The sequence below is a fragment of the Geotrypetes seraphini genome, chromosome 2 (assembly GCF_902459505.1).
Source record: "Geotrypetes seraphini chromosome 2, aGeoSer1.1, whole genome shotgun sequence".
Taxonomy (NCBI): domain Eukaryota; kingdom Metazoa; phylum Chordata; class Amphibia; order Gymnophiona; family Dermophiidae; genus Geotrypetes; species Geotrypetes seraphini.
Window position 1 is genome coordinate 429,116,797 of NC_047085.1, and position 27,414 is coordinate 429,144,210.

Genomic DNA, 27,414 nt, shown 5'->3' on the forward strand with positions numbered 1-27,414 from the left:
AACATTTTTTCACTAGTGAGTTTGTGTGGTCAGTCATAGTTAGATGAGTGTCTAGGGTGATACCGAGTATTTTTATGTTTTTGGAAATTGGGTATTCGTGATTGTTTATTTTTATCGATGTTCTCGTGATTTTGTCATTAGGACTAGCCAGAAAGACTTTTGTTTTCTCTGCGTTTAGTTTTAGTTTGAAATTAGTGGTCCATTTATCAATTTCAGTCATTATGTTTGAGAGGTTGTCTACAATTTCTTTTGTGATGTCGTTTATGGGGATTAGAATGGATATGTCATCTGCGTAAATGTAGTGTATTAAGTTGAGTTTTTGTAGGAGGAGACCTAAGGAGGCAATGTAGATATTGAAAAGGGTGGGTGATAGGGGGGAACCTTGAGGTACGCCTGAAGGGTTTTTCCATGGTTTGGAGTAGTTTTCGTTGCTGATTACTTGGTAGGATCTGTTTATTAGGAATTCTTGGAACCATTTCTTTGCCTTTCCAGAGATTCCCATTACTTCAAGGCACAGCAGCATGATTTCATTGTCTACCAAGTCGAACGCGCTGCTGAGGTCTAATTGTAGGATCAGTGCGCTTTTGCCCTTGCTAAAGAGATCATAAAGGTGATTCAGTAAGGAGGCTAAGACAGTTTCTGTGTTGTAACCTTTCCTGAATCCTGATTGGTGTTCACTAAGGATGTTAAATTTGTCCAGGTAGTTTACTAGTTGAAGGTTGACCAATCCTTCCTGTATCTTTGTGAAGAGGGGAATGCTTGCTATGGGTCTGAAATTGGATGTCAGAGCTGAAGAGGTTTTCCGATCTTTGGGGATTGGAGTGATTAGTATGTGTCCCATTTTTTTGTTTAATGTTCCGCTTGTAAGGGCGGATGTTAGCCATGCGAATACAGGTTGACAGTACATATTTGTAGTACTTTGAAGAAAACAATTTATAAAACTCGGAAGAAAAGCTGAATTAAACAATATTAGTAAAAGAGAGATCATGACCTTAAATGAAAACCTTTTATTTGGGGATAAGCCACTGGAAGTGTTGGGCAATAGTGAGTACACATATAGTTCTGCATTTTATATAAAGCTCAGATTGAATCTTGATAAACCAAAATTTGATGAGACCTTCTCCAAAGGACCTTTGGAGCCTATGCCAGATATTTCTTTTTAAGCTGATTTTTTTATTTTCTTAATTCTTTATTCATTTTATAACTTACATCAAGTACAACAATATTGATATTAACATTGTAGCATAGATAATACACTTGAGAATTTACAATTGATCTTTATCACATTAAATTTATCCCCCTCCCTCCCTACAGTTTATATTTCATAAAATCATTATCATCAAGAATAAAATCCCCCTCCCGATTTTTCATTTGTACTTAACAGGGAAGAAAAATATATACTTATTCTTTACAATATTCTGATAATGGCCTCCACACATCTTGAAATTTATTAAAATTTCCTTTTTGAATGGCTAATGTTCTTTCCATTTTATAAATATTATAAATATGGCATACTGAATTCCACCAAAAACTGAAATTTAGTCTATCCCAACTTTTCCAATTATGTGTTATTTGTTGTATAGCAACCCCCTGTCAAAATGAGCAATAGTTTATTATTATTAGAGGATATTTGGCTTTTGGCCCTCATCGCCATGCCAAATAATACTGTGTCATATGTTAATGCCACATGATTTTCTAATAAGCAATTTATTTGACTCCAAATTGATTTCCAAAATTCCATAATAAATAGACAATAGAACAATAAATGGTCTAAAGTCCCTGCTTCAAGATGACAATGCCAGCATCTATCAGACTTAGAGCTATCTAATTTTTTTAAATGAACAGGGGTCCAGAAGGCTCTATACAACAGGAAAAACCATGTTTGTCTCATAGATGCAGACATTGTACATCTCATCCTCCAAGACCAAATGTAGTAATTGGATACTTAATGTCTCTAAGACCATTCTTTGGTTTTTTGATAATTAATCCAGATATTAATTTGTACCACTTTGCGGCCTGGAGTCCCAGTTTTTTTTTTTGTTTTTTTTTTATTAAACCACTGAAATCCTTTTCTCAACAATGCAATTGAGCTGGGGCTACTTGATTGGTCAAACGCTCCTTAAGTGGCATGGTGTTTGTAAAATATCTTAAGCAATCAGAAGAAAGGAAGGGTGATGTGCAGGACATATCATAAAATGACAGTAGAGAAAATGTGCAGTCAAGCATATAATTCCTTTACAAAAGATCATTACATTCTCAATTTCTGGTTCATCATTTTCAGAAATAGAAGTGGAGGAATAGTGGATGTGCTAGATACATTGTCAAACAAGAGTTCTTCCCCTTTTGCACTGATTTATAATAATCAAGTTGGCCTTAAAAATCTTAAAATCTCTTGCTGATTATAAGCAATTCAGCAAATCTTTAAAGACTCGGCTATTAAAAAAACCCTTCATTCTTCCTATGAAACAGCATAACATTCCTTAAATAACCATCATTGGTTCTTTTTTTGGGGGGAGGGGTTATGGGTTTTTATGTACTTTCTTTGTATTTTACATTTGTTGTAACCTACTTAGACTGTTATTTTAAATCAAACTTAGAAACTACATCTGATTTTATTACAACAGAATTAGCCATCATAAGAAATGAGGTTACAATTTTCCTAAAGTCACAGGATGCATATCTGTCCAAGATGATTCATTAGACCAGAGCTTTCCAATCTGTGTGTTGGGACTCCAAATGGGATCACAAAACCCATAATTAGGGTTGCGACCTAGGTGGGCTCTCGATAGGTGCATCAATATTCTGCACCTCCAAGGATCACACGATTTTATTTGACTGGAAATGCTTCTTTATACTCTGGAAACTTTGTACAGTTAGATCTTATTTTAACGACAATTCATTCAGGTTACTGGTTCAATCTTTAGTTCTAAGTATCTTAGACTATTGTAATATTGTTCATTTGGCAGGTTATCATAAAAATCTACATAGATTATGTTTAATACAGAATATCACAGTTCGTTTGATTTTTAAACTGGACAGAACATGCGATGCCTTATTACAGGGAGCTGCACTGGCTCCTTGACGAAGCCAAAGTGTTTTTCAAATTTGGATTTTTATGCTATAAAGTTTTACATAGCTTGGCCCCTAGTTACCTGGCGGACCATTTTAAACTTACTTGCCCTAGATGCTTCTTACGCATGTCAGTACTGTTTACTTTTCCATCAGCCAGAGGCTGTGTTTATAAAAGATATTATTATTATCATTTAAAGCTGCTAACTGGGATACTGATTTCTGTCGATTGTTATCTAGTTCAAAAGACAAACAGGAGAAACTGTCTTCACAACAGTGAGGGCACGAAAACAACAACGGAGACCAGATGGTGCTCAATCCTTTTTATTATAAAACAGACTTGACACGATCGTGTTTCGGTCCAAGAAGGCCTGCCTCAGGAGTCTTAGTGTTGAATGATAAAACCAAAGATGTATTAATCCAAATGTCCAAGTATTGCAATAAAAACACTAGAAAAGACTGATATGGCTGCCTATTCTGAGAATGAACCCTGTCAGGATGCCCAGTCTGATAGTGAGTCAGAATCCACAGTAAGAAAGCAGTTGTTTACAAACTTATTGCCAGAAACCAGAAGCCATACACTAGGCTTAAGAAAATCAGCACTTTGCAGGATGATCACTAGGATTGTTATCTAGTTCCATCTCTTATTTACATTCTAGGAAATTATTGAAAGCTTACTTTTATGGGAGGTTCTTGAAGGATTAATTTTATATTTCACTGCAGATATCCAGTTTTTCTTTAAACCGCATAGATCTTGCAGTATATAAATGGTATTTTATATTTAAAGACAGCTAAGCACTGCACAAGACCATCTCTACAAGTTTTCCTTTCAGATATGAAGTAATACTAATCCATATCTTTCAGACTCCACTAAAAACCTATGCTGCCCCCTCAATTTTTTTCTTCAATGCATTAAGTGCATTTTTGCCTCTTATGAAATACCATATTATATAGATCCAGTGCTCAACATCCACTGCATGGCAAGTGAAGGCTTACTGCTCAACTGTAGGTACAGTATCCAAAATCCTGCAACTTCCATCATCACAAAAGTTTCATTAGACATCTACCCTAAAACTTCTGTACATGATTACACTGATGTGGGTTGCAAACTCTGAAGTTTTGCTTGGTGGAATTCTTTATCATCAAAATCTGCTTGTTCCTCTAATGATTTTCTAATGAAGTTCTTGAGCTCCTTTATTCCTTCTCCAGTGGCTGCTGAGATTGGTAGAACATATTTAAAATGTATCCTGTTCTCTGGAATCATCCTTTCTGGTAGCAGGTGTGAAAAATCTAATGGGAAGCATAAGAAACACATTAAAATATGCATCTTTCTGTAGCTTCATTCAATGCAATACAGGTATTACAAATTTCAGTTTGTATATCAAAATGAATGAAAATGTATCAGATTTACTAAGCTTCTTTTTACCACAGTCAAAGAACAGGAAAAAAAATCAATAATAAATTGGACCTTCAGTAGGTGATTTAAAATCTGTGATAAGTAACAGATTTTCTCAAATTTTTGTATTAATTTTCATCTGAAGTCAATAATATTTAAAATGCTAAATCTAACAAAGTAGAAAAGATGAACTAAAATGAAAGTAAAGCTAACAAAAAATGACACTTCCATTTATCTTCAGTCATTAGAGGTGGAAGTTAAACTTAATACACACCTTTGACAACTGAATTGAAGGCTCTCTGATCCAAAATACTTTGGGAACCCCCTTGAAGAAGAGAGATCTTGTGCCGGAACTAGAATGCCTCACATCATATACCCTCACACCACACTATCATTCCACTCCCATTCTAAAATACTCCCCACTTATCAGTTCAACCCCCTCATTCATCTAATTCCATCCCCACCTATCTACTATGTGGGTGGTAAATGGGTAATGGTGGGAGGGTGGGTAGGTGGCTGAGAAGATGGGAGATGGAATTTGAGAGAATTGACAGGGAATGGGTCAATGGATAACAGATGAGAGAACATTGCGAGGTTCCCAAACTTGGGCACCTGAAGACAGGCTTCATAGTTTGGGTATCTCAGACATTTGGTGGCTGATTCTATTTTCAAATTTATTTCCCACTGAAATCAATTGGAAGGGTCTGGAGTAAAGTTTCAATACTTAACTGAAAGTAAAGACATGCCTTAGACTTCAGTGCTCTTTCCAGAACTGGAAAATAATTCCTTATGAAAAGTGTACTAAAATCTGCTCACTCCTTTACTTCCCACACTAAAAATTATTTTAGCACACAAAAGCCAGCATTACAACACCCTCAGCATGCCAAGCACATGAACACACAAATATACACAAACCCACCAACTCAAACACAAATCTGCATTTACATGCTAGAAAGAATTCCATCAGCTATGTTCTGCATGCCTTTTCCATCTGTTATGTTCCACGTCACCTTTTTTTCTGGTCCTATTCCAGATTCCTTCCCAGCAGCGATCTCTTATTAGACCAATATAAAAAATATACTTTGAAAAAATATATTCATATTTAATTAAAAAGGGCACATTGTAGTCCACCAAAAAATTGTTCTACCCTGCACAAATTTACATTGGCCCCTTCGTTTATTATTTGGCTTGGGTAGCAAATTTTCTATTTATTCAGAACCACTATTTATAATCTGCCCTTGTTATTCGAGCGTTCACGATTTGCAATTTTGTTTATCTGCAGTTGCATGCATTGTGACCGCTATTCACCATTCACACCATGTGTTCGTAGACCTCTGACCTTAGAAAAAATGTTGTTTCCTTTTTATTTCTCGTCCAGTTTTGGCTTTGCTTCCAGAAACGGGCACCACATGTCAAAGAGAGTTAGAAGCATAGAGTGAGTTACAAACATCTACAGGTACAGCTCCAAAGACAAAGAAGCATGTCATGTGTCTAAGTGACAAGATACATGTTTTAGACAGGCTTCATTATGCCAAGTCTGTTTCTGCCATCAGCCGTGAGTTCAATATGAATGAATCCACAATCCAATCCATCCAGCAAAAAGAGTAAGATATTCGTTGGTCTGTTTGCAAAGCATGCACCCCAAACCACCTTCTCTGGGTAGCCCACAGGTGAATGCAGAAAACACTGTCAGAGGACAGAGAAACTCCAGTTTATAGCTATCCCTGAGAACCTCCAGGACCCAGGGGTCGGAAGTAAAGGCCTGCCATTCCACCAAAAAAACTGACAACCACCCCCTGATGTAGAGGGGAGGAGACACCAGTCTGGCATCAGAACTGTTTCTTTTGCAGAAGCCTCCAGATGACTCCCCATGGATGGCTGATGTTGAGGCCCACCAAAGTCTGGAAGAAGAAGAGGACCGTTGTCTCGTGTAAGAGCCCGACTATGGACGAGAGCGCCTGAAGGAATGAAAATGAAGATACCTCAAAGCTCAGGAAGGGCGAGATTTATTCTAGAGGTCTGCATGAGAATGGGGATTGGAATCCTGCGGGTCTACGGGACTCTGGCAGGGATTCCCCCAAGCTCATGGGACTCCCACAGGGATGGAACCAGGGTTCCCAAGGCCTGGAAAGAGAATTAATAGAAGATAGACAAAAGCAGAAACTGGGACCAAGATGATGAAAAACCAAAATGTCCCAGCAGCTACAGCAAGGGAGATGTTCATTTTGAGGGGGGCTAAGCTCAAAGTGGGAGGCCCAGCTCCCTCTCATGGTTATGCCACCACTTGTGTTTAGTACAAAATGAAGTACTTGCTGAGTTTGTTTTGGGGTTTCCAGTTTAGTTTTGGCACATTCTTCTTATGCAAACATTGTCCTGAAAAGTGCCTCTCTCAATTCTGCTTTAAATGATTTTGATGCTGTATTGTTTGATTCTTTACTCATTGCTGCATTAAAAATCATTTGTGAATCTTGGAAGGACCTCTCACAAGTTACCTATGCCAGATGGTGGAACCAGATTTGTTTACTCTACAGATATGAGCTTTATATTGCCAAAAAAAACAACTCTTATTTCTTTTAACAAGAAATGGTCGACCCTACAGTCACATGACCAATGTCTATTCTAATTCTTTCCGGTGATGTATGCATCTCTTATTTCTGTTCACTGTTATTTGTTTATATTGTATTTTATTGTTTAAATAAACTAAGACTTAAAAAAATCAAAACTGTCGGAAGTAATTGCTGCTTTTTATGGGGACAGGTAACTTTTAGGGGGGGACGGGCGGAGACAGAGGAGATTCCTTGCCAGGACAGGCCCGGACGGAGGGGATTCCTCGCGGGGACGGGTTTGATTTCTGTCCCCGCGCAACTCTCTAATCTATTCATAGGAAGTGACTTTGGCCTGCGATTTTGCACACTGGCTGTAAGTTCATCCAGACCCTGGCCGAACAGCAGCTGTCCCTTAAAAGGCAACTGATTCATGGTCACTTTAGAAGAATCGCCAGACCACTGCCAGATCCAGAGCAACCTGCAAGCCAAAACCGAATAGGAGGAAAGCTTAGCAAAGACTTTCGAAATCTCTTTGGGCCGCCGCGGGAGCGGACTGCTGGGCAGGATGGACCTGTGGTCTGACCCGGCGGAGGCACTGCTTATGTTCTTATGTTATTACAAGACATCAGCCATATAATCCACTCCCAAGATTATAAAATCCAAGTTACGAAGCACCACAGTGTCAGGATCATGGTGCAGAGTGGAATGGCATGCCAGAGCCATGAAGAAGAGGCTGATGCCACCTGAACACCAGCGGCCGCCAAATCAAACAGACGCTTAAAGACAAAATCCACACTGGAGAGAAAAGTGCACTTGGTGACCTGCGGCACTGATGAATCCACCTTCGGGAAAGCAAAGCGCTAGTTAAAGACATCCGCCAGGGAATAAAGTTGCTCCACGGTGTGAGCACAGCACAAGGGACCCTCAGGAGTCTCTTCAATGTCTGTATGAATCCAAACACAGTCAAGATGATCAGGAAAAGAAGCAGATTGTGGCCTCCGGTCACTCGTGAGGGAACATTATACAGTAACAGGCAGCTCAGCCTGCAGCTTTAATGCCTGTAGAGATTCAGAGATCAAATCCACAATAAGCATGTGCAGTGTGAGATCCTCCCCCAAATCGGCTCCACAGTGATCTGGATCCTGGAGACCCGCAGATCTGTCAAAGTGGCAGCCATCGCAGCACCCTCCTGCAAAAGCAGAGGTATGGAAAGCAAATCTGGTGCAACCATGGGCACTATCTGCATACCTAACGGCACCTCCCTAGGGGAGGCAAGAGAAAAAACCCTGGACCACAGTTGCAGGGGTTCCTGTGCATGGAGGCCGGCGGAAGGGAGATAGGCAGAGACTGGAGGGGGGGGGGGCAGTTTTCACCCAATTATGCCTGTTAAAAGCATAGCAACAAAATCCAAGGAAATCCCATCCTCCATGGTGGGAGCCAAGCCCTGTGCTCCAGTTGGGAACTATTTGGAGGATTTACCAGGTTTATCCCCCAAGACACGCTTGGGTTTCGCCGTAGCATCGCCTATGCACTCCCCAGGGCCCCCGACGCCATTTTCATGGGAGTTGGGACAGAAGGTGCTTAGAAGACCCTCTAAGGAGGCACTGAATCTGGGCACATCTCTCACCCCTCGCAGGCTGCAGTGCACATAGAATATGGCTGTGCATCCGATAGCCATCCACTGCAAATGAGGCATGAATCTATTACAATCTGCCCTGGGGAGGTCATGTATATAGTTTTCTTTCAAAAATGAAGCTGGCAAATATAAAAAATAATTTTAAAATCAAATCTAGAAAAATCCAAGATGGCCTATTTTGACTAAAAATAGCCCAGGAAAACCACAGGGAACCCTCAAAACCAGAGATTTTAGGAGTTTAGGGGAGTAGGGCATGAAGGGAAACCACGTAAAAATCCCTTTTGAAAGAACCCCCCTCCCCCCAAAAAAAAAAAATCTCTGATTTAAGCTGTTAGCTGGTACTTACAGAAACATGTGCTAACAGGATAACATTGATGCCTGATAGGATTGATGATGGAGCTGTAAACAGCTCACAGGGAGATCCTATGCCTCAACTTGCTGGAAAGCTGAACTTTGAATCTTGACTGCCCCACCAGCCTGACTTCCATGGCCAGTAATCTCCACCACCCTTGGACATGTCGTGCAGCACACCTGGCGGAGGAATTCAGTCTGGCTCCAATCCTGGGCGTGTTTCCATGGAACCACGCAGCCTGTGCTCAACCCACTAGTGAACGAACCTGGGGTGAGCTAGCTCCCAAGGGAATGGTCCCTGAGCCCCAATCTGATGTACAGGCTGTCCAGAGGGCTTACTGACAAGCAGGGAACCCTCCAGAAACAGACTTTCCCCAAAGGTCTGCGATCTCCTGCAGTCGGAGCTGTCTATGAAGGGAATCTCTGCAGCATGAGGGCGAAAATCGCAAACGCAAAGACTGAAATTACATGAAATAAAACAAGCAGAAAAGGAAAGCTCCTACAGACTGATGTTTACAGAACCAGTGACAGTGATGAGGTATGAGGGGTGGGGGAGGGGTTTAAGTCTCCTACAAAGCTCTGGCGGATAGAAAGAAACAACCAACTGATCCCGGAATAAAGTGAGATTGTTTGCAACATTCTAAATGTTCTACTATGGTTTTTGTCAAATGCTGTCCCATGCAGGAACCTAACCCTATTTTTCCTATAGGATACATTATTCACTTTACCCAGTTTTGAGGCGCAAAATGTACTGCTGGAACCTAATCTCTGTTTTCCCATAGGTGCAGCATTTTCTGGGAACCATACTACCATGAATAATGAGAACTGTAGGAACTCAGTTATTTTTGACTATAACTTACTGAATAAGGAATTTCGTTTTCTCACAACTAGGTACATCCCATTCATTGGCCATTCAGTATTTATACACTATTTAATGCTTGGGGATCATTTGAAATCATCTTTAGATTCTTGCTATTTTATACAAACTCTTATAAACTGCAAACTAAAACTGCCACATAGTGCCCCTTGTATACCAGTAGCCTTTGTGACATGAATATTCTTTACCTTTGGGATTCTCCAGTTGTACCATGAGTTCTTCCAATTTTCTTTCTGATTCAGGAAGATCCATTTTATTAATTGCCAGAAGTGCAGGTTTCTTCAGCAGCTCCTCATTGTATAGCTCTAGCTCCTGAAACAAAGCACTGGAGTTTTATTCTGTACGGAAAATATTAGGATCTCCTTCCCCCTCAGACATTGCAGAAATTTATAAGAATTACACAACAGTGGTCAAGAATGTCTGTCTGTCCTTGGGCAAAATTTAATGGACTGGGATGAGACAGAAAGAAGGCACATGAAGTTTGAAAATGGGTCAGCTTGATCAGGAGATCAGCCCCTCAAAATATGGCCCACTGAATTTCTATGGGGCAATGAGTTCCAACTTCTGTAGCATAGAAACAAGAATGAAATTTTAGTTATAAATCAAGGCAAGTCGGTTTAAAAAGTGGAATTTTTTTCTTCCAAACCACCAAATTGTACCTACTTTCCAAAAGCTAACCCTCTCTTAAAATCCCCTCAGCTCAAGTAACATACTACTCCCACAACTGCCACATGACTCCACAAATTTCCATATCCTCATAATTCCCTGTCTTGCAACTGCCCCACTACTCCATATAATGTCCCACACCCCCAAATTATTCCCTACAACTGCAACACCATCATGAATGCCCATACGTCCTAAATCTACCTCTTTCTTGCAAACTGCTCCACTCTAAAAACTACCTCAACTGCCCTACCACCCTGTAAAACTAACCCCCTTGTAGCTAACCCATCATTCCACAAACCATACCACCTGTCTACTAACACTAACCTACAAACTACGGCAACTCCAAGCTACTCCCTTGCAACTGCATGGGGTGGGGGGGGGGAGCAAAGATATCTAAAACAGGGGAGAGAGGAGTATTATAGGAGACAGCTTCCTTTACAGACTGGTGTAGTATAGTGGCAGAGAGGAGGGGTGAAACTGCGATGGAGAGTGTGCAGGGATCAATAGTCTGAAGATTCCTAAATTTATTGGTGCAGACTGGCCGGGTCTTGGGGGGAAGGTGGTGGGTTGTGAAAGTTATTAGATAGTGGAAGAACTGTGGTGCAAAAATTTGTAATAGAGCGGTTTGAAGAGAGGACCAGATCAAGGCAGTGGCCATTCTGGTGAGTAGAGACGGTGGAGCATAGTTGAAGATTGAATGAGGACGTTAAGGCTAGAAGTTTAGAAGCCTAGGAGTTTGAAGGGTCATCAGTGTGAATGTTAAATTCACCAAGAAAGAGGGAAGGAGACGAAGGTTAAATAAAGAAGGAGAGGGAGGAGTCAAAGTCAGTGAGAAAGGAAGAAAGGGGCTTATCAGGGGGTTGGTAAATGGCCGCTACATGGATGGATAGAGGAACAAATAGTTGGATGGTATGGACTTCGAAGGAAGAAAAAACAGTGTGAATGAGGAGGAAGAAGGGGTTGGAATCTACAAGAGGTGAGAGTAGCAGCCCAACATCACCTCTACGACCAGCTGAGTAAGGCATTATGGGAGAAATGGTAACCTCCATGACATAGGGAGGTAGCTGAGGCAGAGTCCTCAGAGTTAGTCCAGGTCTTAGTTAGTGCAAGCAGGTGGAAGGACCTGAACAACTGTCCCACTTATCTGATAACAAATGTCTCCCCCAAATTTAGAGCTTGCCTCATGCAATGGGTACAAACTACGCTCACGGAAGGTCAATTCCCACAGGACCTAGGCGAGATCATAATCACCCCAATTTTGAAAGATCATAAAAGCCCAATAGATATCCCCTCCAACTACAGACCCATTGCTTCAATACCAATATACGTTAAACTAATAGAAGGACTAGTGGCACAATACCTCACTAACTACCTGGAAGACCACAACCTACTTCACCCCTCACAATCAGGGTTCAAAACCAACCATAGCACGGAGACACTACTAGACACAGCCCAACAGCACCTTAGCAAAGGCAGAAGGATGTTGATAATTCAACTTGATCTCTCTGCTGCATTTGACTTGGTAGACCACACCATACTACTACAGATACTAGAAGCCATAGGGATCTCTGGCAGGGTTTACACCTGGTTCCAAGGATTCCTTAAATCAAGAACATAAAGAGTAAAGACAAATGATCTTAAATCAGACCCCTGGTCTAACCCCTGTGGAGTTCCACAAGGGTCACCACTGTCGCCAATGCTCTTCAACCTCTTTATATCCTCCCTTGGGTCCACTCTAGATAACCTAGATATAACATCATTCAGCTACACAGACGATATCACCATTCTCCTCCCCTTCGACTCACCAGCACCCACCTCAACAGAAAAACTGAAAAAAACACTAGAAGCAGTGGAAAAATGGATGATTGACCCCAAATTGAAGCTGAACTCAGACAAAACAAAATTTCTACTGCTTGAAAAGGCCAAAACCCCATCCATTATAGAATTAGAAATAAATGCCACCAAGTACCCTATTCAGTCCGCTCTTAAGCTCCTAGGATTGATGATAGACCATGCAGGTCCAAATCAACAAGACTACCCAGAAAGCCTTTTTAATCATGCGCAATCTACAAAAAAATAAGAAAATTCTTCGACAAAGATCAATATAGGCTCATAGTCCAATCCCTAGTCCTAGGTCTAGTGGACTATTGCAACATCCTCTACCTACCATGCTCCGCAAACATGATAAAACAATTACAGACTGTACAAAACACAGTCCTCAGATTGATCTATTCACTAAGCAAATATGACCACATCACCACTGCTTACCTAGACTCACACTGGCTACCTATACACGCGCAAATTCAATTCAAATTATACTGTCTATTATACAAAGTAATAAATGTCACTGCCCCCACATATCTAAACAATCGCCTAAATTGGAACCATATAACTAGACAAAGGAGAACTCAGACCCCATTTACCTACCCCCATTCAAAGGTACTCAGCGCAAGAAGATGTATGACAACCTACTAGCAACGCAAGCAGCAAAACTTGACCACCCCATCTCCAACATGCTGACAACGACCGACTTCAAATCATTTTGAAAAGAAATCAAAACTCTGCTATTCAAAAAAATTTATCTAGATATCAAAACACATCCCCTTGTCCATCCCCTCTCTTGTAAATTTCCCTTCTAAGTCTCTACCACTCTTGTAATTTTCCCTTCAAAGTCTCAATTATGTAAACAGCACCCTAAATTGTAATTCCTGGAAATGTCCAGTTATCTTCTTTTGTAATCCGCCTAGAACTGCAAGGTACTGGCGGAATAGAAGTCACTAATGTAATGTAATGTAATAAAGAGATTGTGGATGTAGACAAGCTTTTTGGAGATGGAGCAGGCATTCCACAGGGCACATGAGAAAGGCAAGGAGAGAAGAGGGGAACAGAAATAAGACTGGTGACATTACGGTGTGATCGTATGAGTAGGTTGAGAGTTGATTGGGATAACCAGGATTGGGATTGATGTCCGTCAGAGAGCAAGAGAAGGAGCAGAAAAGTATTGACGAGAATGGGGGAGGTCTGCAACATAGTGGATGAGATGCACATAGGAAGAGCAGGGATGGCTGAATGTGCAGGAGAAATTGTTGAAGCTTTAGGGCCGAGAAAAGAATAGTAGACAAGAGGGAGGGTGATGAATTCATCTTTTAGTAACCTCAAAGAGGTCACATTAAATCTGAACAGGACAACATACCCTCTCTAGTATTAAGATCTTGGAGGTTAACTTAGATCAGGATTTATTGTTTGAAGTACAAATCAATTCTGTAGTTAAGAAGTGTTATTTCTTGCTTTGGAAACTTCGGACTATTAGGGCCTAGTTAGCACAGTTACTTTCCATAACAGGTGTTATCCAGGGACAGCAGGCAGATATTCTCTACATGTGGGTGATGTCACCGATGGAGCCCCCTAGCGGACGTTTTCGCAAGCAGACTTCCTCGAAGACCTTCAGGCTTGCGATTGGCCTGCCCCTCCCGCCCTGCCTAGGGCATGCATCTCCTCAGCGTGTCCTCAGTTCTCTGTTTTCCCGCGGAGCCAGAAGCACTGCTCCCTTGCTTCGCACGATCTCACTGTCCCTCTTGCACCACGTGTATGCCTCCTTGATGTCCAGTGAGCAAAGCCAGTCCCCCTCGTCCAAGAGGGGATACAACGTGGGAAGGGTGAGCATTCTGAATCGTTCCCGGACCAGAAACTTGTTCAGAGCACGGAGGTCCAGGATCGGATGCAGATCTCCCGTCTTCTTGGGTACCAGAAAGTACCGGGAATAAAATCCAGAGTTCCACTGCTCCGGGGAACCTCCTCGACCGCCCGAAGGCGAAGAAGAGCCTGAGCTTCCTGTAGGGGGAGGGTAAGCTGAGACTGAGCAGAAGGAAACTTTCCTGGAGGCAAGTCCAGGGGTACGCGACTGAAGTGGAGAGAGTACCCCTCCTGGATGATAGACAGCACCCAAATGTCGGTGGTAAGACTCTCCCATTGGGTATAGAAATGATGGAGACGACCCTCAACGGGGAGGGGGGAAGGCTCCAAGAGGAAGGCAGCCCGAAGGCTCGGACTGGAATTGTCAAAAGGACGGCCCGGGCTTCGCCGGGGTCGGTGGCTGAGTCTTAGGTTGACATTGCTGCTGCTGCAGGGGCCATTTCGAAGGAGGCCTAGAGAAAGCAGGAGTGGATTTTTGTGGATACCTCCGGAGAGGGATATTATATTGACGAGCCGGAGGGGCCTTAGGTTTAAGTTTCACCAGGGACGCAAAGGACCGCTCGTGATCCAAGAGGCGCTTCGTGGCTGCTTCGATGGAATCATCAAAGAGCTCATGACCCACACACGGGAGATTGGCAAGGCGATCCTGTAGATTAGGATCCATATCCACAATCCGGAGCCAAGCGAGGCGATCACAAAAGGCTGTAACTCTCGAGGACAATTCAAAGGCGTCGTAAGAGACCTGAAACATATACAGGCGGAGTTAGGAGAGGGTCTCCTCGAGGAGACAAAACTCCTGACGCTGAGGCTCTGGCACGACCTCCTAGAACGAGCAGAGGGCATTTATACAGAACCGGAGTAAGACGTGAAGATGAAATTGTAGTTAAGGACATGGTTTGCCATCATCGAATTCTGATAAAGGCGGTGACCAAATCTGTCCATCGTATGGCCCTTCCTGCCCGGAGGGACAGCAGTGTAAACCTTCAAGGGGTTAGATTTCTTCAAGGAAGACTCAACCACCAAGGATTGGTGGGAAAGCTGAGCACTTTCAAACCCTCTAACCGGGATAGTCCGGTAACGGGATTCCAACTTGGATGGAATAGCCGTGACAGCATATGGTGTCTCCAGGTTCCGGAGAAGCATCTGCTGAAGAACCTGATGCAACGGAAGGCGAAGCGCCTCGCGAGGCGTATTGTCAACTCCCATTTCCGCCAGGTATTCCTGGGTAAAGCGGGAGTCAGCCTGAAGATCCAAGTTCAAAGCTCTGCCCATGTCAGAGATGAAACGAGAAAAGGAGGAGGTCCAAGAAGATTCATCTTCCAGGGGAGACTCTGACCGAGACTGGGGTGCAGCCGAGAAAGAGGGAGAAACTTCCCTGGAATAGTAAGCCGGAGCCTCAGAGTCCCGTGAACGGGAGATCGAGGAGGCACGTTTAGATTGATGTCTCAAAGACGCCGATGATGCGGCGCTAACATGAGACTCCGAGGTAGGCTTCTTCGCTGGCATACCTGAGGAGGGAAAAGGAGACTTACCCAAAGCTGGAGTAGCAGGAGGGGCCGAGGCTGGAGCCTTTGAGGCCGAGGCGCCCAATGAGGGCATCGAGGCCGAGTTCGAGGCCAGTCCCGCAGGATCCATGGGGCCAAAGAGTTGGAGAATCTTGGCCACCCGTCTACGAAGAGCCAGCGGTTGTAAAGTCGCACAATGGGGACACGACTCAGCACGGTGCTCTGCACCCAGGCACTCCACACACCAACGATGAGGATCAGTGATGGAGATAACCCGGTTGCACTTAGTGCAATTTTTACATCCGGTACGAGGCCAGAAAAAAAAAGAGAGCCGTGGCCCCGCGAGGCCAGGCAGCCAAAGGAAGACCGGGAATCCAGTGAAAAATATACGAACTGAAAAAAATGAAAATAAAAGACGCGAGCACAGCGACTCTAAAGAAACTAACCAAATAAGCCACGGTGCAAGAGGGACAATGAGATCGCACGAAGCAAGGGAGCAGTGCTTCTGGCTCCGCGGAAAACAGAGAACTGAGGACACGCTGAGGAGATGCATGCCCTAGGCAGGGTGGGAGGGGCACGCGTGGGCCAATCGTAAGCCTGAAGGTCTTCGAGCAAGTCTGCTTGCGAAAACGTCCGCTAGGGGGCTCTGTAGGTGACGTCACCCACATGTGGAGAATATGCTGCCTGCTTGCCTTGGGATAACAATTTTAACGTGTTTAAGCTCTTGGTACAATCTTGGTTTTAAGTTTTGATTATTGCAACCTGATTTATCTAGCCTCGTGCAAAAAGAACATTAAGAAGCTACAAATTATTCAAAATACTGTTGACAGATTGATATTTAATCTGAAGCAATTGGTTGCAAATCAAAACAAGATTATTATTCAAATTTGAGTGCATTTGCTACATGGTTTAATACCTACCTATATACTTAATCATTTTACTTTTGTAAATAGAAAACGCTTTGCTCGAGAATTTAGATTTTTTGCATTTCCTTCAGTAAAGGGCTATCTATACAGTACAAAAGATTTTTTAAATAGAATTATGGCTTATCAAGATTCCCTTTGGGATAAGAGTTTTAGTAAGTTGATCTCCAGTTCCAACTCTTATCTAAATTTTAGGAAATTATTAAAAAGTTATCTTTTAAATAGTTAAATTGTAATATCTCTATGTATGTGCAGTTTTCTTTAATTCTTGTAAACCACAGAGCTGCGAGGTTGTTGCGGTATACAAGTATACTATACTGTTATGTTATTGTTTGGGGTGAAGGGAGAGATTGGGAAGAGTCAGTATTGGGAGGAGGAGGTGCACAGGAGCCACAGAAGTGGAAGAGAGAAGAGGGAAGCACTGGGAAGAATATGCAAGCAAAACCTTGTCAGTAAGACTTCCTTGAAGATATGTTATAGATATGGAAGAATTTTCCTAGGGCCAGACTGCTGAGGCTGGAATAGGCTTTGGGGTTTTGCACGAAAGGCACAGTTATATTAGGGGAAGGCAGCAAGGTTAAAGTGTGGGTAAAAATAAAGCTGCTCATGGGCAGCAAAGAACTTTTAAACAACCTGGTCATGTGACCAGAAGCAATCAGATCCTGGGCTTAGAGAGGGGGTTGGGATGGCAATCCAATTCTGATTTGGGCTGCTCAGAAGAAAAGGTGGATGCCCTTTGCTATTCCTGGTCCTGCAAGATGATTCTTTAAGGATGTTATCACATTATTGTCCGAGTTTTCAACTGTCAGATGCCATTTCAACTGATATTTTGTTGGGACTACCAGATTTAGTGAAGGCTTAGTTATCTGTCGACAGTTCTTTTGTAGCTTGTCAAATGGTTCCAACACCATAACAACATTGTGTCAAAATGCTCAAAACAAAATTGACTATTCTTGCCAGTTTATCAGTGGTCTACCTAGCCAAAATTCCAGACAACATGCATCAGTTTTCATCAAGGTGAGCTCTTCTTTTTTTTTTGTTGTTGTTTTTTGTTAGCGGAGATGTTGGTGTCAATTTTGAGTCAAGGTGTGCTCAAGGACATAATCTAGTCCCCCATCCTCTTATCTCCATTCATTTCCAAATCCATCCCCTCTCATTCATTTTTTATCTGTTCCTTCCTTTCCCCATGGCAATAATGACTTTATTTCCCTCTCCGCAGATTCCCACAGATTTCATCAAGGGCCCTGTTGTCTCCATCCCTGTGCACACCTGTAGTTCACAACTCATGGCATTTAGAAATCTAATTATTGATAGTAGCACTTGAGCATTAAATTGCATATGTCTTTATGTAAGACAAGCTTGACATAAACCATGATATACTACGGCTACAGATCACATTATTGATGCTTAGGAGCTGCTAGTCAAGTTTTTGAAAAAGATAAAATAATTTGAAAACAAGTAATGTTATTCATTTACTCTATCATACAGTGGTTACAGCAGTGTCATTTGTTTGCAAATGCATGAAAATTATAAAATCTCTCTGATATGGGCTATATAGAATTGATCATAATTACTCAAGCAAGACCATAAGAACATAATAATAGCCTACTGAGTCAGACCAATGGTCCATCAAGCCCAATAGCCTGTTCTCACAGTGGCCTATCCAGGTCACTAGTTCCTGGCCAAAACCCAAGGTGTAGCAATATTCCATGCAACCAATACAGGGCAAGCAGTGACTTCTGAAATCAATAACTAACATACAAAATGGGACCTTAAGGCATATTCGTTGAAGGAGAGAACACTTTCAGTGCAATGAGAGGTTGTTTTGACGTCTACTAGAAGATGACAGTGTCAGCCTTCATGAAGAGCACATGGAAAACTTACCTTAGTCAGCAGCTGTACAGTTTCATAGGCCGTTCTGAATGGAGTTTTCACAGAGAACTGAAACCCAGAGATATCAATCTAAAAACAATGGTAGGATATTAGACATTGCTTCAGTGTCTCTCAAATTTTTTTAGCTCTGGCACACTAAACTGAGCAAATGTTTTTTGTGGCACATTATAACTGAAATTATAAAATTGCAAAACCAACAAAAATTAAATTTGAGAGTTGTTTATTTAAAGTTCTTTAAGCTATGTATGGGCAATTGTAATAGCAGTGAAACTAAAGTAGATAAAATAGAATTGTTAATCGATGCAATAGATATGCTTGTTTTTGAGTGCAAATTAACTCAAAATGCAGCTCGATAGTCAACCAACAAAAACGCATTTCATTATCTACCACCTGCAGTCATTCTTTTTTTCGATTTAATTTCTGTCAGAGCAGAAAATCCAAGTTCACAAAGATAAGAATATCCAAACTGTAGCAAAGCCTTGATTGCTTTGTTGCTCAAGTTAGGACCAATCACATCAAAGAATGATGCATGTCTGGGCGGTTGTATCCTTATGCATACACATGCTCATAACACTGACAGACTTGTACATGCGATGTACATGTCATCTATTCTAGTGTATACTTATGAAGGGAATTTTTAAATTAAAGTAAAATTCTGGAATCTCTCTGGGGCATACCATTGTGTCTTGGCATACAGTTTGAGAGATACTGTATTACCTAAAACTTAGTTAAGTGTTACATTACTCTTTTACATAATCACATGAGATGCAATATGTATGCTTGGTCAGACCAAAGGTCCATTGAGCCCAGTATCCTGTCTCCAACTGTTGCCAATCTGGGCCCAAGGAAAGTACTCATACCTAGCAGACTCCAAAGAGCAGATCCATTCCATGTTGACCAATCACAGGGAAGAGCAGTGGTTTTCTCAAATCTACCTGGTTAATATATTTAAACTTCTCTTAAATTCTATGTGTACTGACTAAATTTGGTTTGTGAGCATAATTTGTTTCAGAAGCAAGCTCATAATCCAAAGAGCTTGTATATCAAAGCGAATTTCACAATAGGAAGTAATGGAAACTTGGACGATTCATTCCACATCCCAAAAACAGGCCTATGTTGCACTGACTTAATACATCTCTCCTCCCCCACGCATATCTCTGTTAATGCACATCTAGTCTGCTGTTTCTGTTCTGAGAACTGCCTTCTCCAAGAATCTCATGAGAATCTCAGAGAAGGTGAAAGCCAGAAGGCCTTGAGCATGTGCAGATGCTCAAGGCCCCACAGAAACCCAGCATAGAACATCAGCGGCAGGCACTTTCAGCACCGGCGTACGTATGGTAAGCACAGTGCCGGTCAGTGGGGGGAGGAGATAGACAGCAGCACTGATCATCTTGGTCACGAAGGGAGAGAGCAGCACCGGTGGCTTCGGGGGAGAGGGGGTTTGCAGTAGAAGTGAAGCCGGTTCCCAGGGTGGGGTAGTGGCAGCTCGCTTATCGAGTCAATGCTCGTTTTGCGAGTTGAAGTTTGCTCATCTTGCAAAACACTCGCAAACCAAGGTTTGACTGCACATAGTTTGACAGTGTGGACTGAGTGAAAAAAATACTTTCTTCAATTTATTTTAAATCTGCTACCTGTGAGTTACATGGAGCATCTCCTAGTCCTCTACTATTTAAAAGAGATAAACAGTTATTAAATACTAACTCGTTCCATCCTACGCATGATTTTGTAAACTTTATCCCTTTTAGTCATCTTTTCTACAAGTGAAAGACCCATGGCCTGTTTAGTCTTTCCTTACAGGTGAGCCATTCCATTCCCCTTGTCATTTGCTTGGCCTTCCCTTTTCTAGATCTGTCATAATTTTTGAAATGAGGCAACCAAAGCTGCATATAATATCTAAGATGCAGCCATCATTCAAACAACTTAGCTAAAAGAAGATAATCAATTGCCATTGCAGAAAGATTAATAATGCCACTAGCTGCATCAATATTAAAAAAAGACAACATGTGGGGCTCTGATTTCAAGAAAAGGGTTAGATGAACATGAAAACTGCAAGCACATCGGGATCAGGGAATTTTTGGGGAAGAAGGGGGGCAAATTGATAGAACAGCACTAGTTTTTGACTGAATTAAGGGAAAATGGTAAATTATTTTTATCCTGGCAGTCCAGGCCTTTCATGGATAGTGAGCCTGAGTCAGGACCCACTATTTTTGTGTTGCTGCAGTTACAAATACATGATAATTCCGGTTGCAGCAATACAAGAAAAATAAAATGCAATTTAATGCAGGTTTGTGAATACCATAGTAAATTTTCTCAAGGTAAAATAGCATACAAATAATTACTAATTAACATTTCCAGGTTAACAGGTTTAAAGACTTGCGCAGTGATACAAAAGCATCAGCAGGATTTGAATCCTGGCTTTCCAAGTTCTCTGCCCACTGCTCTAACCAATAAGATACTGAGAGAGGTGAGAGGCCTCAGCTGTTGACTCTAAGGGGGTCAATTTTCAAAATGAATTATACAATGGCGGGTAAAAGTATAACACCACTATCTGTGTATTTTCAACACCTATATAGATAGTGGCATGCTGAAAATATATCCAAAAATACAACTGGGCTGACATGGAGTGAACGGCTGAAATCAGGCCCCAGCACACAATACCTTAACAAGAGCCACTGCCGCCCCCCTCAGAAAGTTGCCTTGCAGCTGCCCGCTACTTGCCTCCACCTTGGCCACAACCTAATGCCGCTGTGGTCTACTATATCCCCCTCCCTCCCTTTGACATCTCCTGGCAGTGTTAGCAATTAAAGCAGAGCACTGCCGACAGCTAGCTGGCTTCAGTCTCTCGCGGTCTCTTCAGTCCCTGCTATACCAGAACAGGAAGTTACATCAGCTGTTCCTGTGTAGCAAGGAGTGAAGAGACCTTGAGAGACTGGAGCTGGCTAGCTTGCTGGCAGTGCTCTGCTTTAATCACTAGCACTACTGGCAGGCTATGAAAGAGAGAGGGAGGGAAGAAGTGAGAGCAACTCGACCATGGGGGAGGGAGGAGAGACACCCAGCCATGGAGAGGGAAGGAGGATAAAGAGGTGCAGACAGTGTGGGGGGGGGGTCAGATTCTGGAATAACAAGGGAGAAGGTGACAGAGGAGGCATGGAGAGAAATGGTGAGCATGGAGTGGTGAGGAGAAGGCAAGGGAGGGGAGGGAATAGAGGATACCCATGGAAGGGAACAGAAAGGAAAAGAAGGGGGAAGGAGTTGATGGTACCCAAGAATGGCAGGGAAGGGAAGAGACACAAACTAAACAGATTTGAAAAAAAGGATGAAAAATAGAAGACAAATTTATTGTGAAAGATGAATATAGGGCAGGAAGTAAAGAGGAGAAAAAAATAAAAAAGTGAATAGACAGGGAAGCAGAACCAGAGATGCGGAACAAGATGATTAGAAAGATAAAGATAAGATAAATGATTTTATTTTTAGTTTAGTAAAGGGGTAAATGGGATTTGATATACCAGCTTTCTAAGGGACAATTGAATTGAAATGTATCAGTTTTGAAAATTTACGTCTGCTATGTATATATTGCACTACACAGGAGGAAATGTGAGGGGGCGCTTAATGCGATTAATCGTGCAATTAAAAATTGTAATCGATGTACAGCTCTAGATTTTATACATGAACTAAAGTCCTCTGAGACTGAATATACTTAAGGAGACACTGTCTCTGAAGAGAAGTATAAGATTTGGCTGCTATTTACTTAAAAGCATTAGATTTTAGGATTCAATATAATAATGGCTTTGCTCCCATATTTAAAATCTGAATTTCTGTGACAGTCTGAGGCTAATATAGGTTCACTATACATATCTAGAGGGCTGTAATATTTTAAACCATGTAGCCAAGTAAAAACTGCTTTGAAAATGTAGCCACCCCCTTTCATTTAAATGTTACTAAACTAAACTAAACCTTAAGTTTATATACCGCGTCCTCTCCATGAATATAGAGCTCGGCACGGTTTACAAGAGCTTAAAAAGGAAAAGAATAGCACATAGAGTTTGATGGATTGAGTATAGTACTCTATGTCCAATGATCAGTGTTTACAACAAAGCACGTTTCTATGCAGTCCAAAGAAAATTCACCTGAAGGACGTTGGAATACTTACCACAAAAAGGAGCTGTTTAGTTCGCTCTATGTGCTTGAGGAATTTGTGGCCCATTCCTTTGTTCATGTGTGCTCCTTCAATCAAACCAGGGAGATCAGCTACTGAAATCTTAATAGCAGAAAAAAATAGCCAAAAATATTTAAATATATACTATATACAAATATGTATGTATAGAAATAAATAAGATACATAATAGCAGCCATAAAATATTTTTCTCAATGCATGGAATAACTTGCCAATTCAACCAAGCACCTATTCAGCATACTAAATGGCTCACTTCAACCTTCAGAGCAGAAGCAGCCTGGATAGTCAAATTAAACGGCAAAATATTTTCTGTATAACTTTGCTAATAAAATCAAGAGTCTCCATCACAATATACAGGCAGTTTCACCCAGTCTCTTGTCCTGAAGGAAAACACAAGTTACTTTCTGAGGACAGCAGGCAGATATTTTCACATGTGGGTGACGTCATTCACGGAGCCCGATACGGACAGTGCACAAGCTTACTGTCACTTTAAGAAAAGTCTTGAGATTGCCGTATTGCACATGCATGAGTGCCTTCCCACCTGTCAACTCATGGGGCCGTCAGTTTTGTAACAAAGCTAAGAAGCCAACTAGGGGAGGTGAGAGGGTTGTGAGTATATCTGCCTGCTGCCCTCAGATTACACCTGCTACAGGTGAGTTAACTATGTTCTTTTTGAGGCAGTATATTCTCATATGTGACTCATTAGCTCAGGGGTAGGGAACTCCGGTCCTCGAGAGCCGTATTCCAGTCGGGTTTTCAGGATTTCCCCAATGAATATGCATTGAAAGCAGTGCATGCAAGTAGATGTCATACATATTCATTGGGGAAATCCTGAAAACCCGACTGGAATAGGGCTCTCGAGGACCGGAGTTCCCTACCCCTGCACTAGCTGCTGAGAACATGCCTCTGAGAAGAGGGTTAGTGACAACTACCACAAGACTGGCAAAGGGAAGTGGCATCTAAGTGGAGAATAAATTTTGTAGAATCGGTAGGCTAAACCAACTGTTCCATCTGGAATGATTCTCCAAACAACAGTGGGATGTAAAGATATGAATTGAAGACCAGGTGGCTGCTTTACAGATGTCCTTGATGAGAGTGGAATGTAGGTGAGCTACTGAAGTCGCTCAAACTTTATGTGCAGTTACACGGCATTCCTGCATCAACCCAGCCCAAGCATAGCAAAAGGAGATACATTTTGCCAGCCATGTGGAGATGGTTTTCTTGGTGACAGGAGCTCCAAATCTGTTTGGATCGAATGAAAGGAACAGCTGAGTAGAAGTTCTGTAAGGCTTAGTCCTATCCAAGTAGTAAGCGAGCACACATTTACAGAACAATGTAAGGAACACTGCTTCCCCAGAATGAGAATGTGGTCTTGGAAAGACAGAGAGAACAATCTGGTTGAGATGAAATTCTGTGATGACTTTCAGGACCAACTTGGGAAGAGTATGGAGAACTACCCTATCGCGGTAGAATGTTGTGTAACGAGGATCTGATACAAATGCTTAAAGTTCACCAACTCTGCGTGCAGAAGTAAGAGCTATGAAGAAGACCACTTTCCAAGTGAGATGCTTGAGGGATAAAGTCGAAAGTGGTTCAAATGGAGGCTTCATGAGGGTGGTAAGGATTATATTAAGGTTCTAAACACCGGAGGAGGTTTGACAGATGGTTTGGTATCATAAAGGCTGGTCATAAATCTGGATACCAAAGGATTTACTGACAATGGTTTGTTGTGCAGAGGTATACAGTGGTACCTTGGATTACGAGCATAATCCGTTCCAGGAGCATGCTCGTAATCCAAAATGCTCATTTATCAAAGCGAGTTTCCCCATAGGAAATAATGGAAACTCGTTTTGATACCTTCCCCTCCCCCCCCCGAGGCCAGGGCGCTGCTCCCCTCCCCCCGCTCGCAAAGTCCCCCCCCGCATGATCCGGCACCCCCCGTGAGAACAGGCACCCCCCGCCCGACCAACTTTAACTCACCCCCCCCGTCTGGCACCGGCACGAGAACCGCTCCCCCTGCTCGCAAAGGTCCCCCCCCGCTCGAATCGGCACCCCCCCGCGAGAACAGGAACCCCCCGCCCGACCAACTTTAACTCACCCCCCCTTTGGCACCGGCACGCAGCCCACAAGTGCCGGTGCCGCTTGAAGATCTTCTTCTTCCCAGTCTCTGCCGGCTTTGAGCATGCATCTGCCGGCTTTGAGCATGCATCAACATTCGTTTTGCGAGAATGTTTTGCTCGTCTTGCAAAACACTCGCAAACCGGGTTACTCGCAAACCGAGGTTTGACTGTATATGAAAAACAGTAATAGCACTAAGCTGAATTCTGACTGAAGTAGTTTTTAAGATCAGAGTTAGAGAGGTGTAGAAGATAGTTCCGAGGGGATGAGAGAGGAGAAGTGATTGGATTTAATGAGTTGAGATTTATACCAGACTGTGAAGCGAGTCCATTTAAAGCGATAAGTGTTGTGTGGAAGGTTTTCTAGAAGCTTCAGTGATGGCTGACACTAGTGCAGATAGTGACAAAGTATCTAATTGTTGGGAAATAAATACCATGCTACGAGAGCTAATGAATGTAGATTGGGATAGAGAAGAGATCCCTCGTTCTTTGTCAGCAGCGTTTGAAAGATTTGAAATGTGATGGGTTCTTGTACACTGAGCTGAAGAAGGCGTGGAAACAATTATCATGGCCACCAAGGTGCTATGAGAATCATGGAGGCCTGTTCTTGGTGAAGTTTGAGTAGAGTTTTACTGAGTAGAGGTATTGGAAGGAAAGCATAAAAAAACTTATCCCGCCTGTCGAGGAGTAAAGCATCTGACTCAAGATGACTGGAAGTATAGATTCTGGAATAGAAGAGTGGAAGTTTGTGATTGTAGGGGGAAGCAAAGAGATCCATGTCTGGAGACTGTTGAATTGAGAGACCGCTCGTAAGGTTGGAGAAGTCTGCTCAACTTGTCTGTTAAAATATTTTTACTTCCTGCTAGGTAGACTGCTTTCAGGAATATGTTGTGTGGAATTACCCAAGTTCAAATCTGGACTGCTTCTTGGCAAAGTAGGTAAGACCCTGTACCTCCTTGTTTGTGTTCAAATGAATACTACTTCAATCTTGGAATGTGGCTAAAGCATTGTGGATTACTTGAAGCTCGAGGAGACTGATGTGGAGAGTTTTCTTGTGAGGAATCCAGCTGCCTTGAGTGTGGAGGCCATCAAGGTGGGCTCCCCCAAGCAAGCATGGGCAGAGTATGGAATAGGAAGTCCCTGGAAAGACTGGTTGGTGATAACCAACACTGAAGGGACTGAAGAAGTTCTGAGATCACTCGTAATCATTGGGACAGTGCACCAGTAGCTTGAGACCATTGGGTCGTAAGTGTCCACTGAAGTTCTCTTATATGTAGACAGGTAAATAAAGTTACATGAACTGTAGATTTCATGTGACCCAGAAGAAACATCATTTGGCATATAATTATGAGTTAAAGTGAGGAGACCTTCTAGCAGGTATGAATCAGATTTTTGAGTCTGTGTTGTGGTAAAAAGACACAAAATTGAGTTGTGTCCAAAAGTGTTCCAATGAACTCTAGAATTTGAGTGGATTGCAAATGAAACTTGTCATAACTGAATGCAGAAGTACTGTTGAATTCGTGGCCAGGTGAGTATGTTGTGGTGTGAGACCTTGATCAACTAGTCATCCAGATAAGGGAACACACGAAAACTGTTGTGAGCAGAGGATTGCGTTTTGTGAATACTCTGGGTGATGACATCAAATCAAATCGGAGCATGCCTGGAGGGGGAAGGGTGTTTATGCTTCTTAGCTTTCTTACTGTAACCAGCCCCACCTTCAGAGAGAGGTATCTGCTACCTTCTCAATTTCTTGTAATTGTTAAGCTGAGTCTATTAGCAGAAATCCTTCCAAAAGGATGAACCAGGTTAACGTAAAAATTAACTTCACCCAAATAATTAATCGAACGGGTAAAATAAAGCTCTTAACAATATTTGTTAAATTGTGTTGGGCTGAATGAGAATCAATTCTAATCACCAGAACACAATTCAAGTGCAAGGTAAAATTTATTGCACTCAATTGTTAATTCAGCTAAAGTGACCTGAATCAGACTGAATTCTTTAAGTGGTTTCATACAAATAGCAAACAATTCTTCAAGAAATAACCCCTATTGGCCAGTGTTACAATCTAGAGTAAAAAAAAAAAAAAACTACAACCAACCAAAGAACATAAGAACATAAGACTTGCCTCTGTCGGGTCAGACTGGAGGTCCATCGTGCCCGGCAGTCCGCTCACGCGGCGGCCCCTCAGGTCCAGGACCTGATAGTGCTCCTACCCTAAAACTCACATACGCTTTTCGCTTTTGTCCTGTAGAGTAACCTTCTATCTATACCCTGCAATCCCCTTCGTTTCCAGGAAGTCATCCAGTCCCTGGTCCTGGGTCCACTCCTTTTCAACATATTCATATGGGATCTGACTCAAGGGCTTCAAGGTAAAATAACACTATTCGCCGAAGACGCCAAATTATGTAATATAGTAAGTGAATGCAGTTTACAGAATTATATGGTGCAGGACCTGCTTACATTGGAAAGTTGGTCCTCAACCTGGCAGCTAGGCTTCAATGCTAAGAGGTCATGCACCTCGGAAGCGGAAATCCATGCAGGACATACTTCTTGAACGGAGAAACTTTA

General features: G+C 42.3%; 1 protein-coding gene across 3 annotated transcripts in view; it reads right to left on the reverse strand.

The window, feature by feature from the left end:
- Nucleotides 1–1,971: 1,971 nt before the first annotated feature.
- Nucleotides 1,972–27,414, reverse strand: part of LOC117354200 (GTP-binding protein 10-like) — a 366,380-nt gene continuing 340,937 nt past the window's right edge. For all 3 annotated transcript variants that reach the window (XM_033931252.1, XM_033931249.1, XM_033931251.1), the window contains 4 exons: nucleotides 22,706–22,813; nucleotides 18,547–18,624; nucleotides 10,064–10,187; nucleotides 1,972–4,359 (listed from right to left, as the gene is read on the reverse strand). In XM_033931252.1, coding sequence (XP_033787143.1) covers nucleotides 4,157–4,359; nucleotides 10,064–10,187; nucleotides 18,547–18,624; nucleotides 22,706–22,813 — 513 coding nt within the window. In that variant the 3' untranslated portion in view covers nucleotides 1,972–4,156. The remainder of the gene's footprint in view (nucleotides 4,360–10,063; nucleotides 10,188–18,546; nucleotides 18,625–22,705; nucleotides 22,814–27,414) is intronic.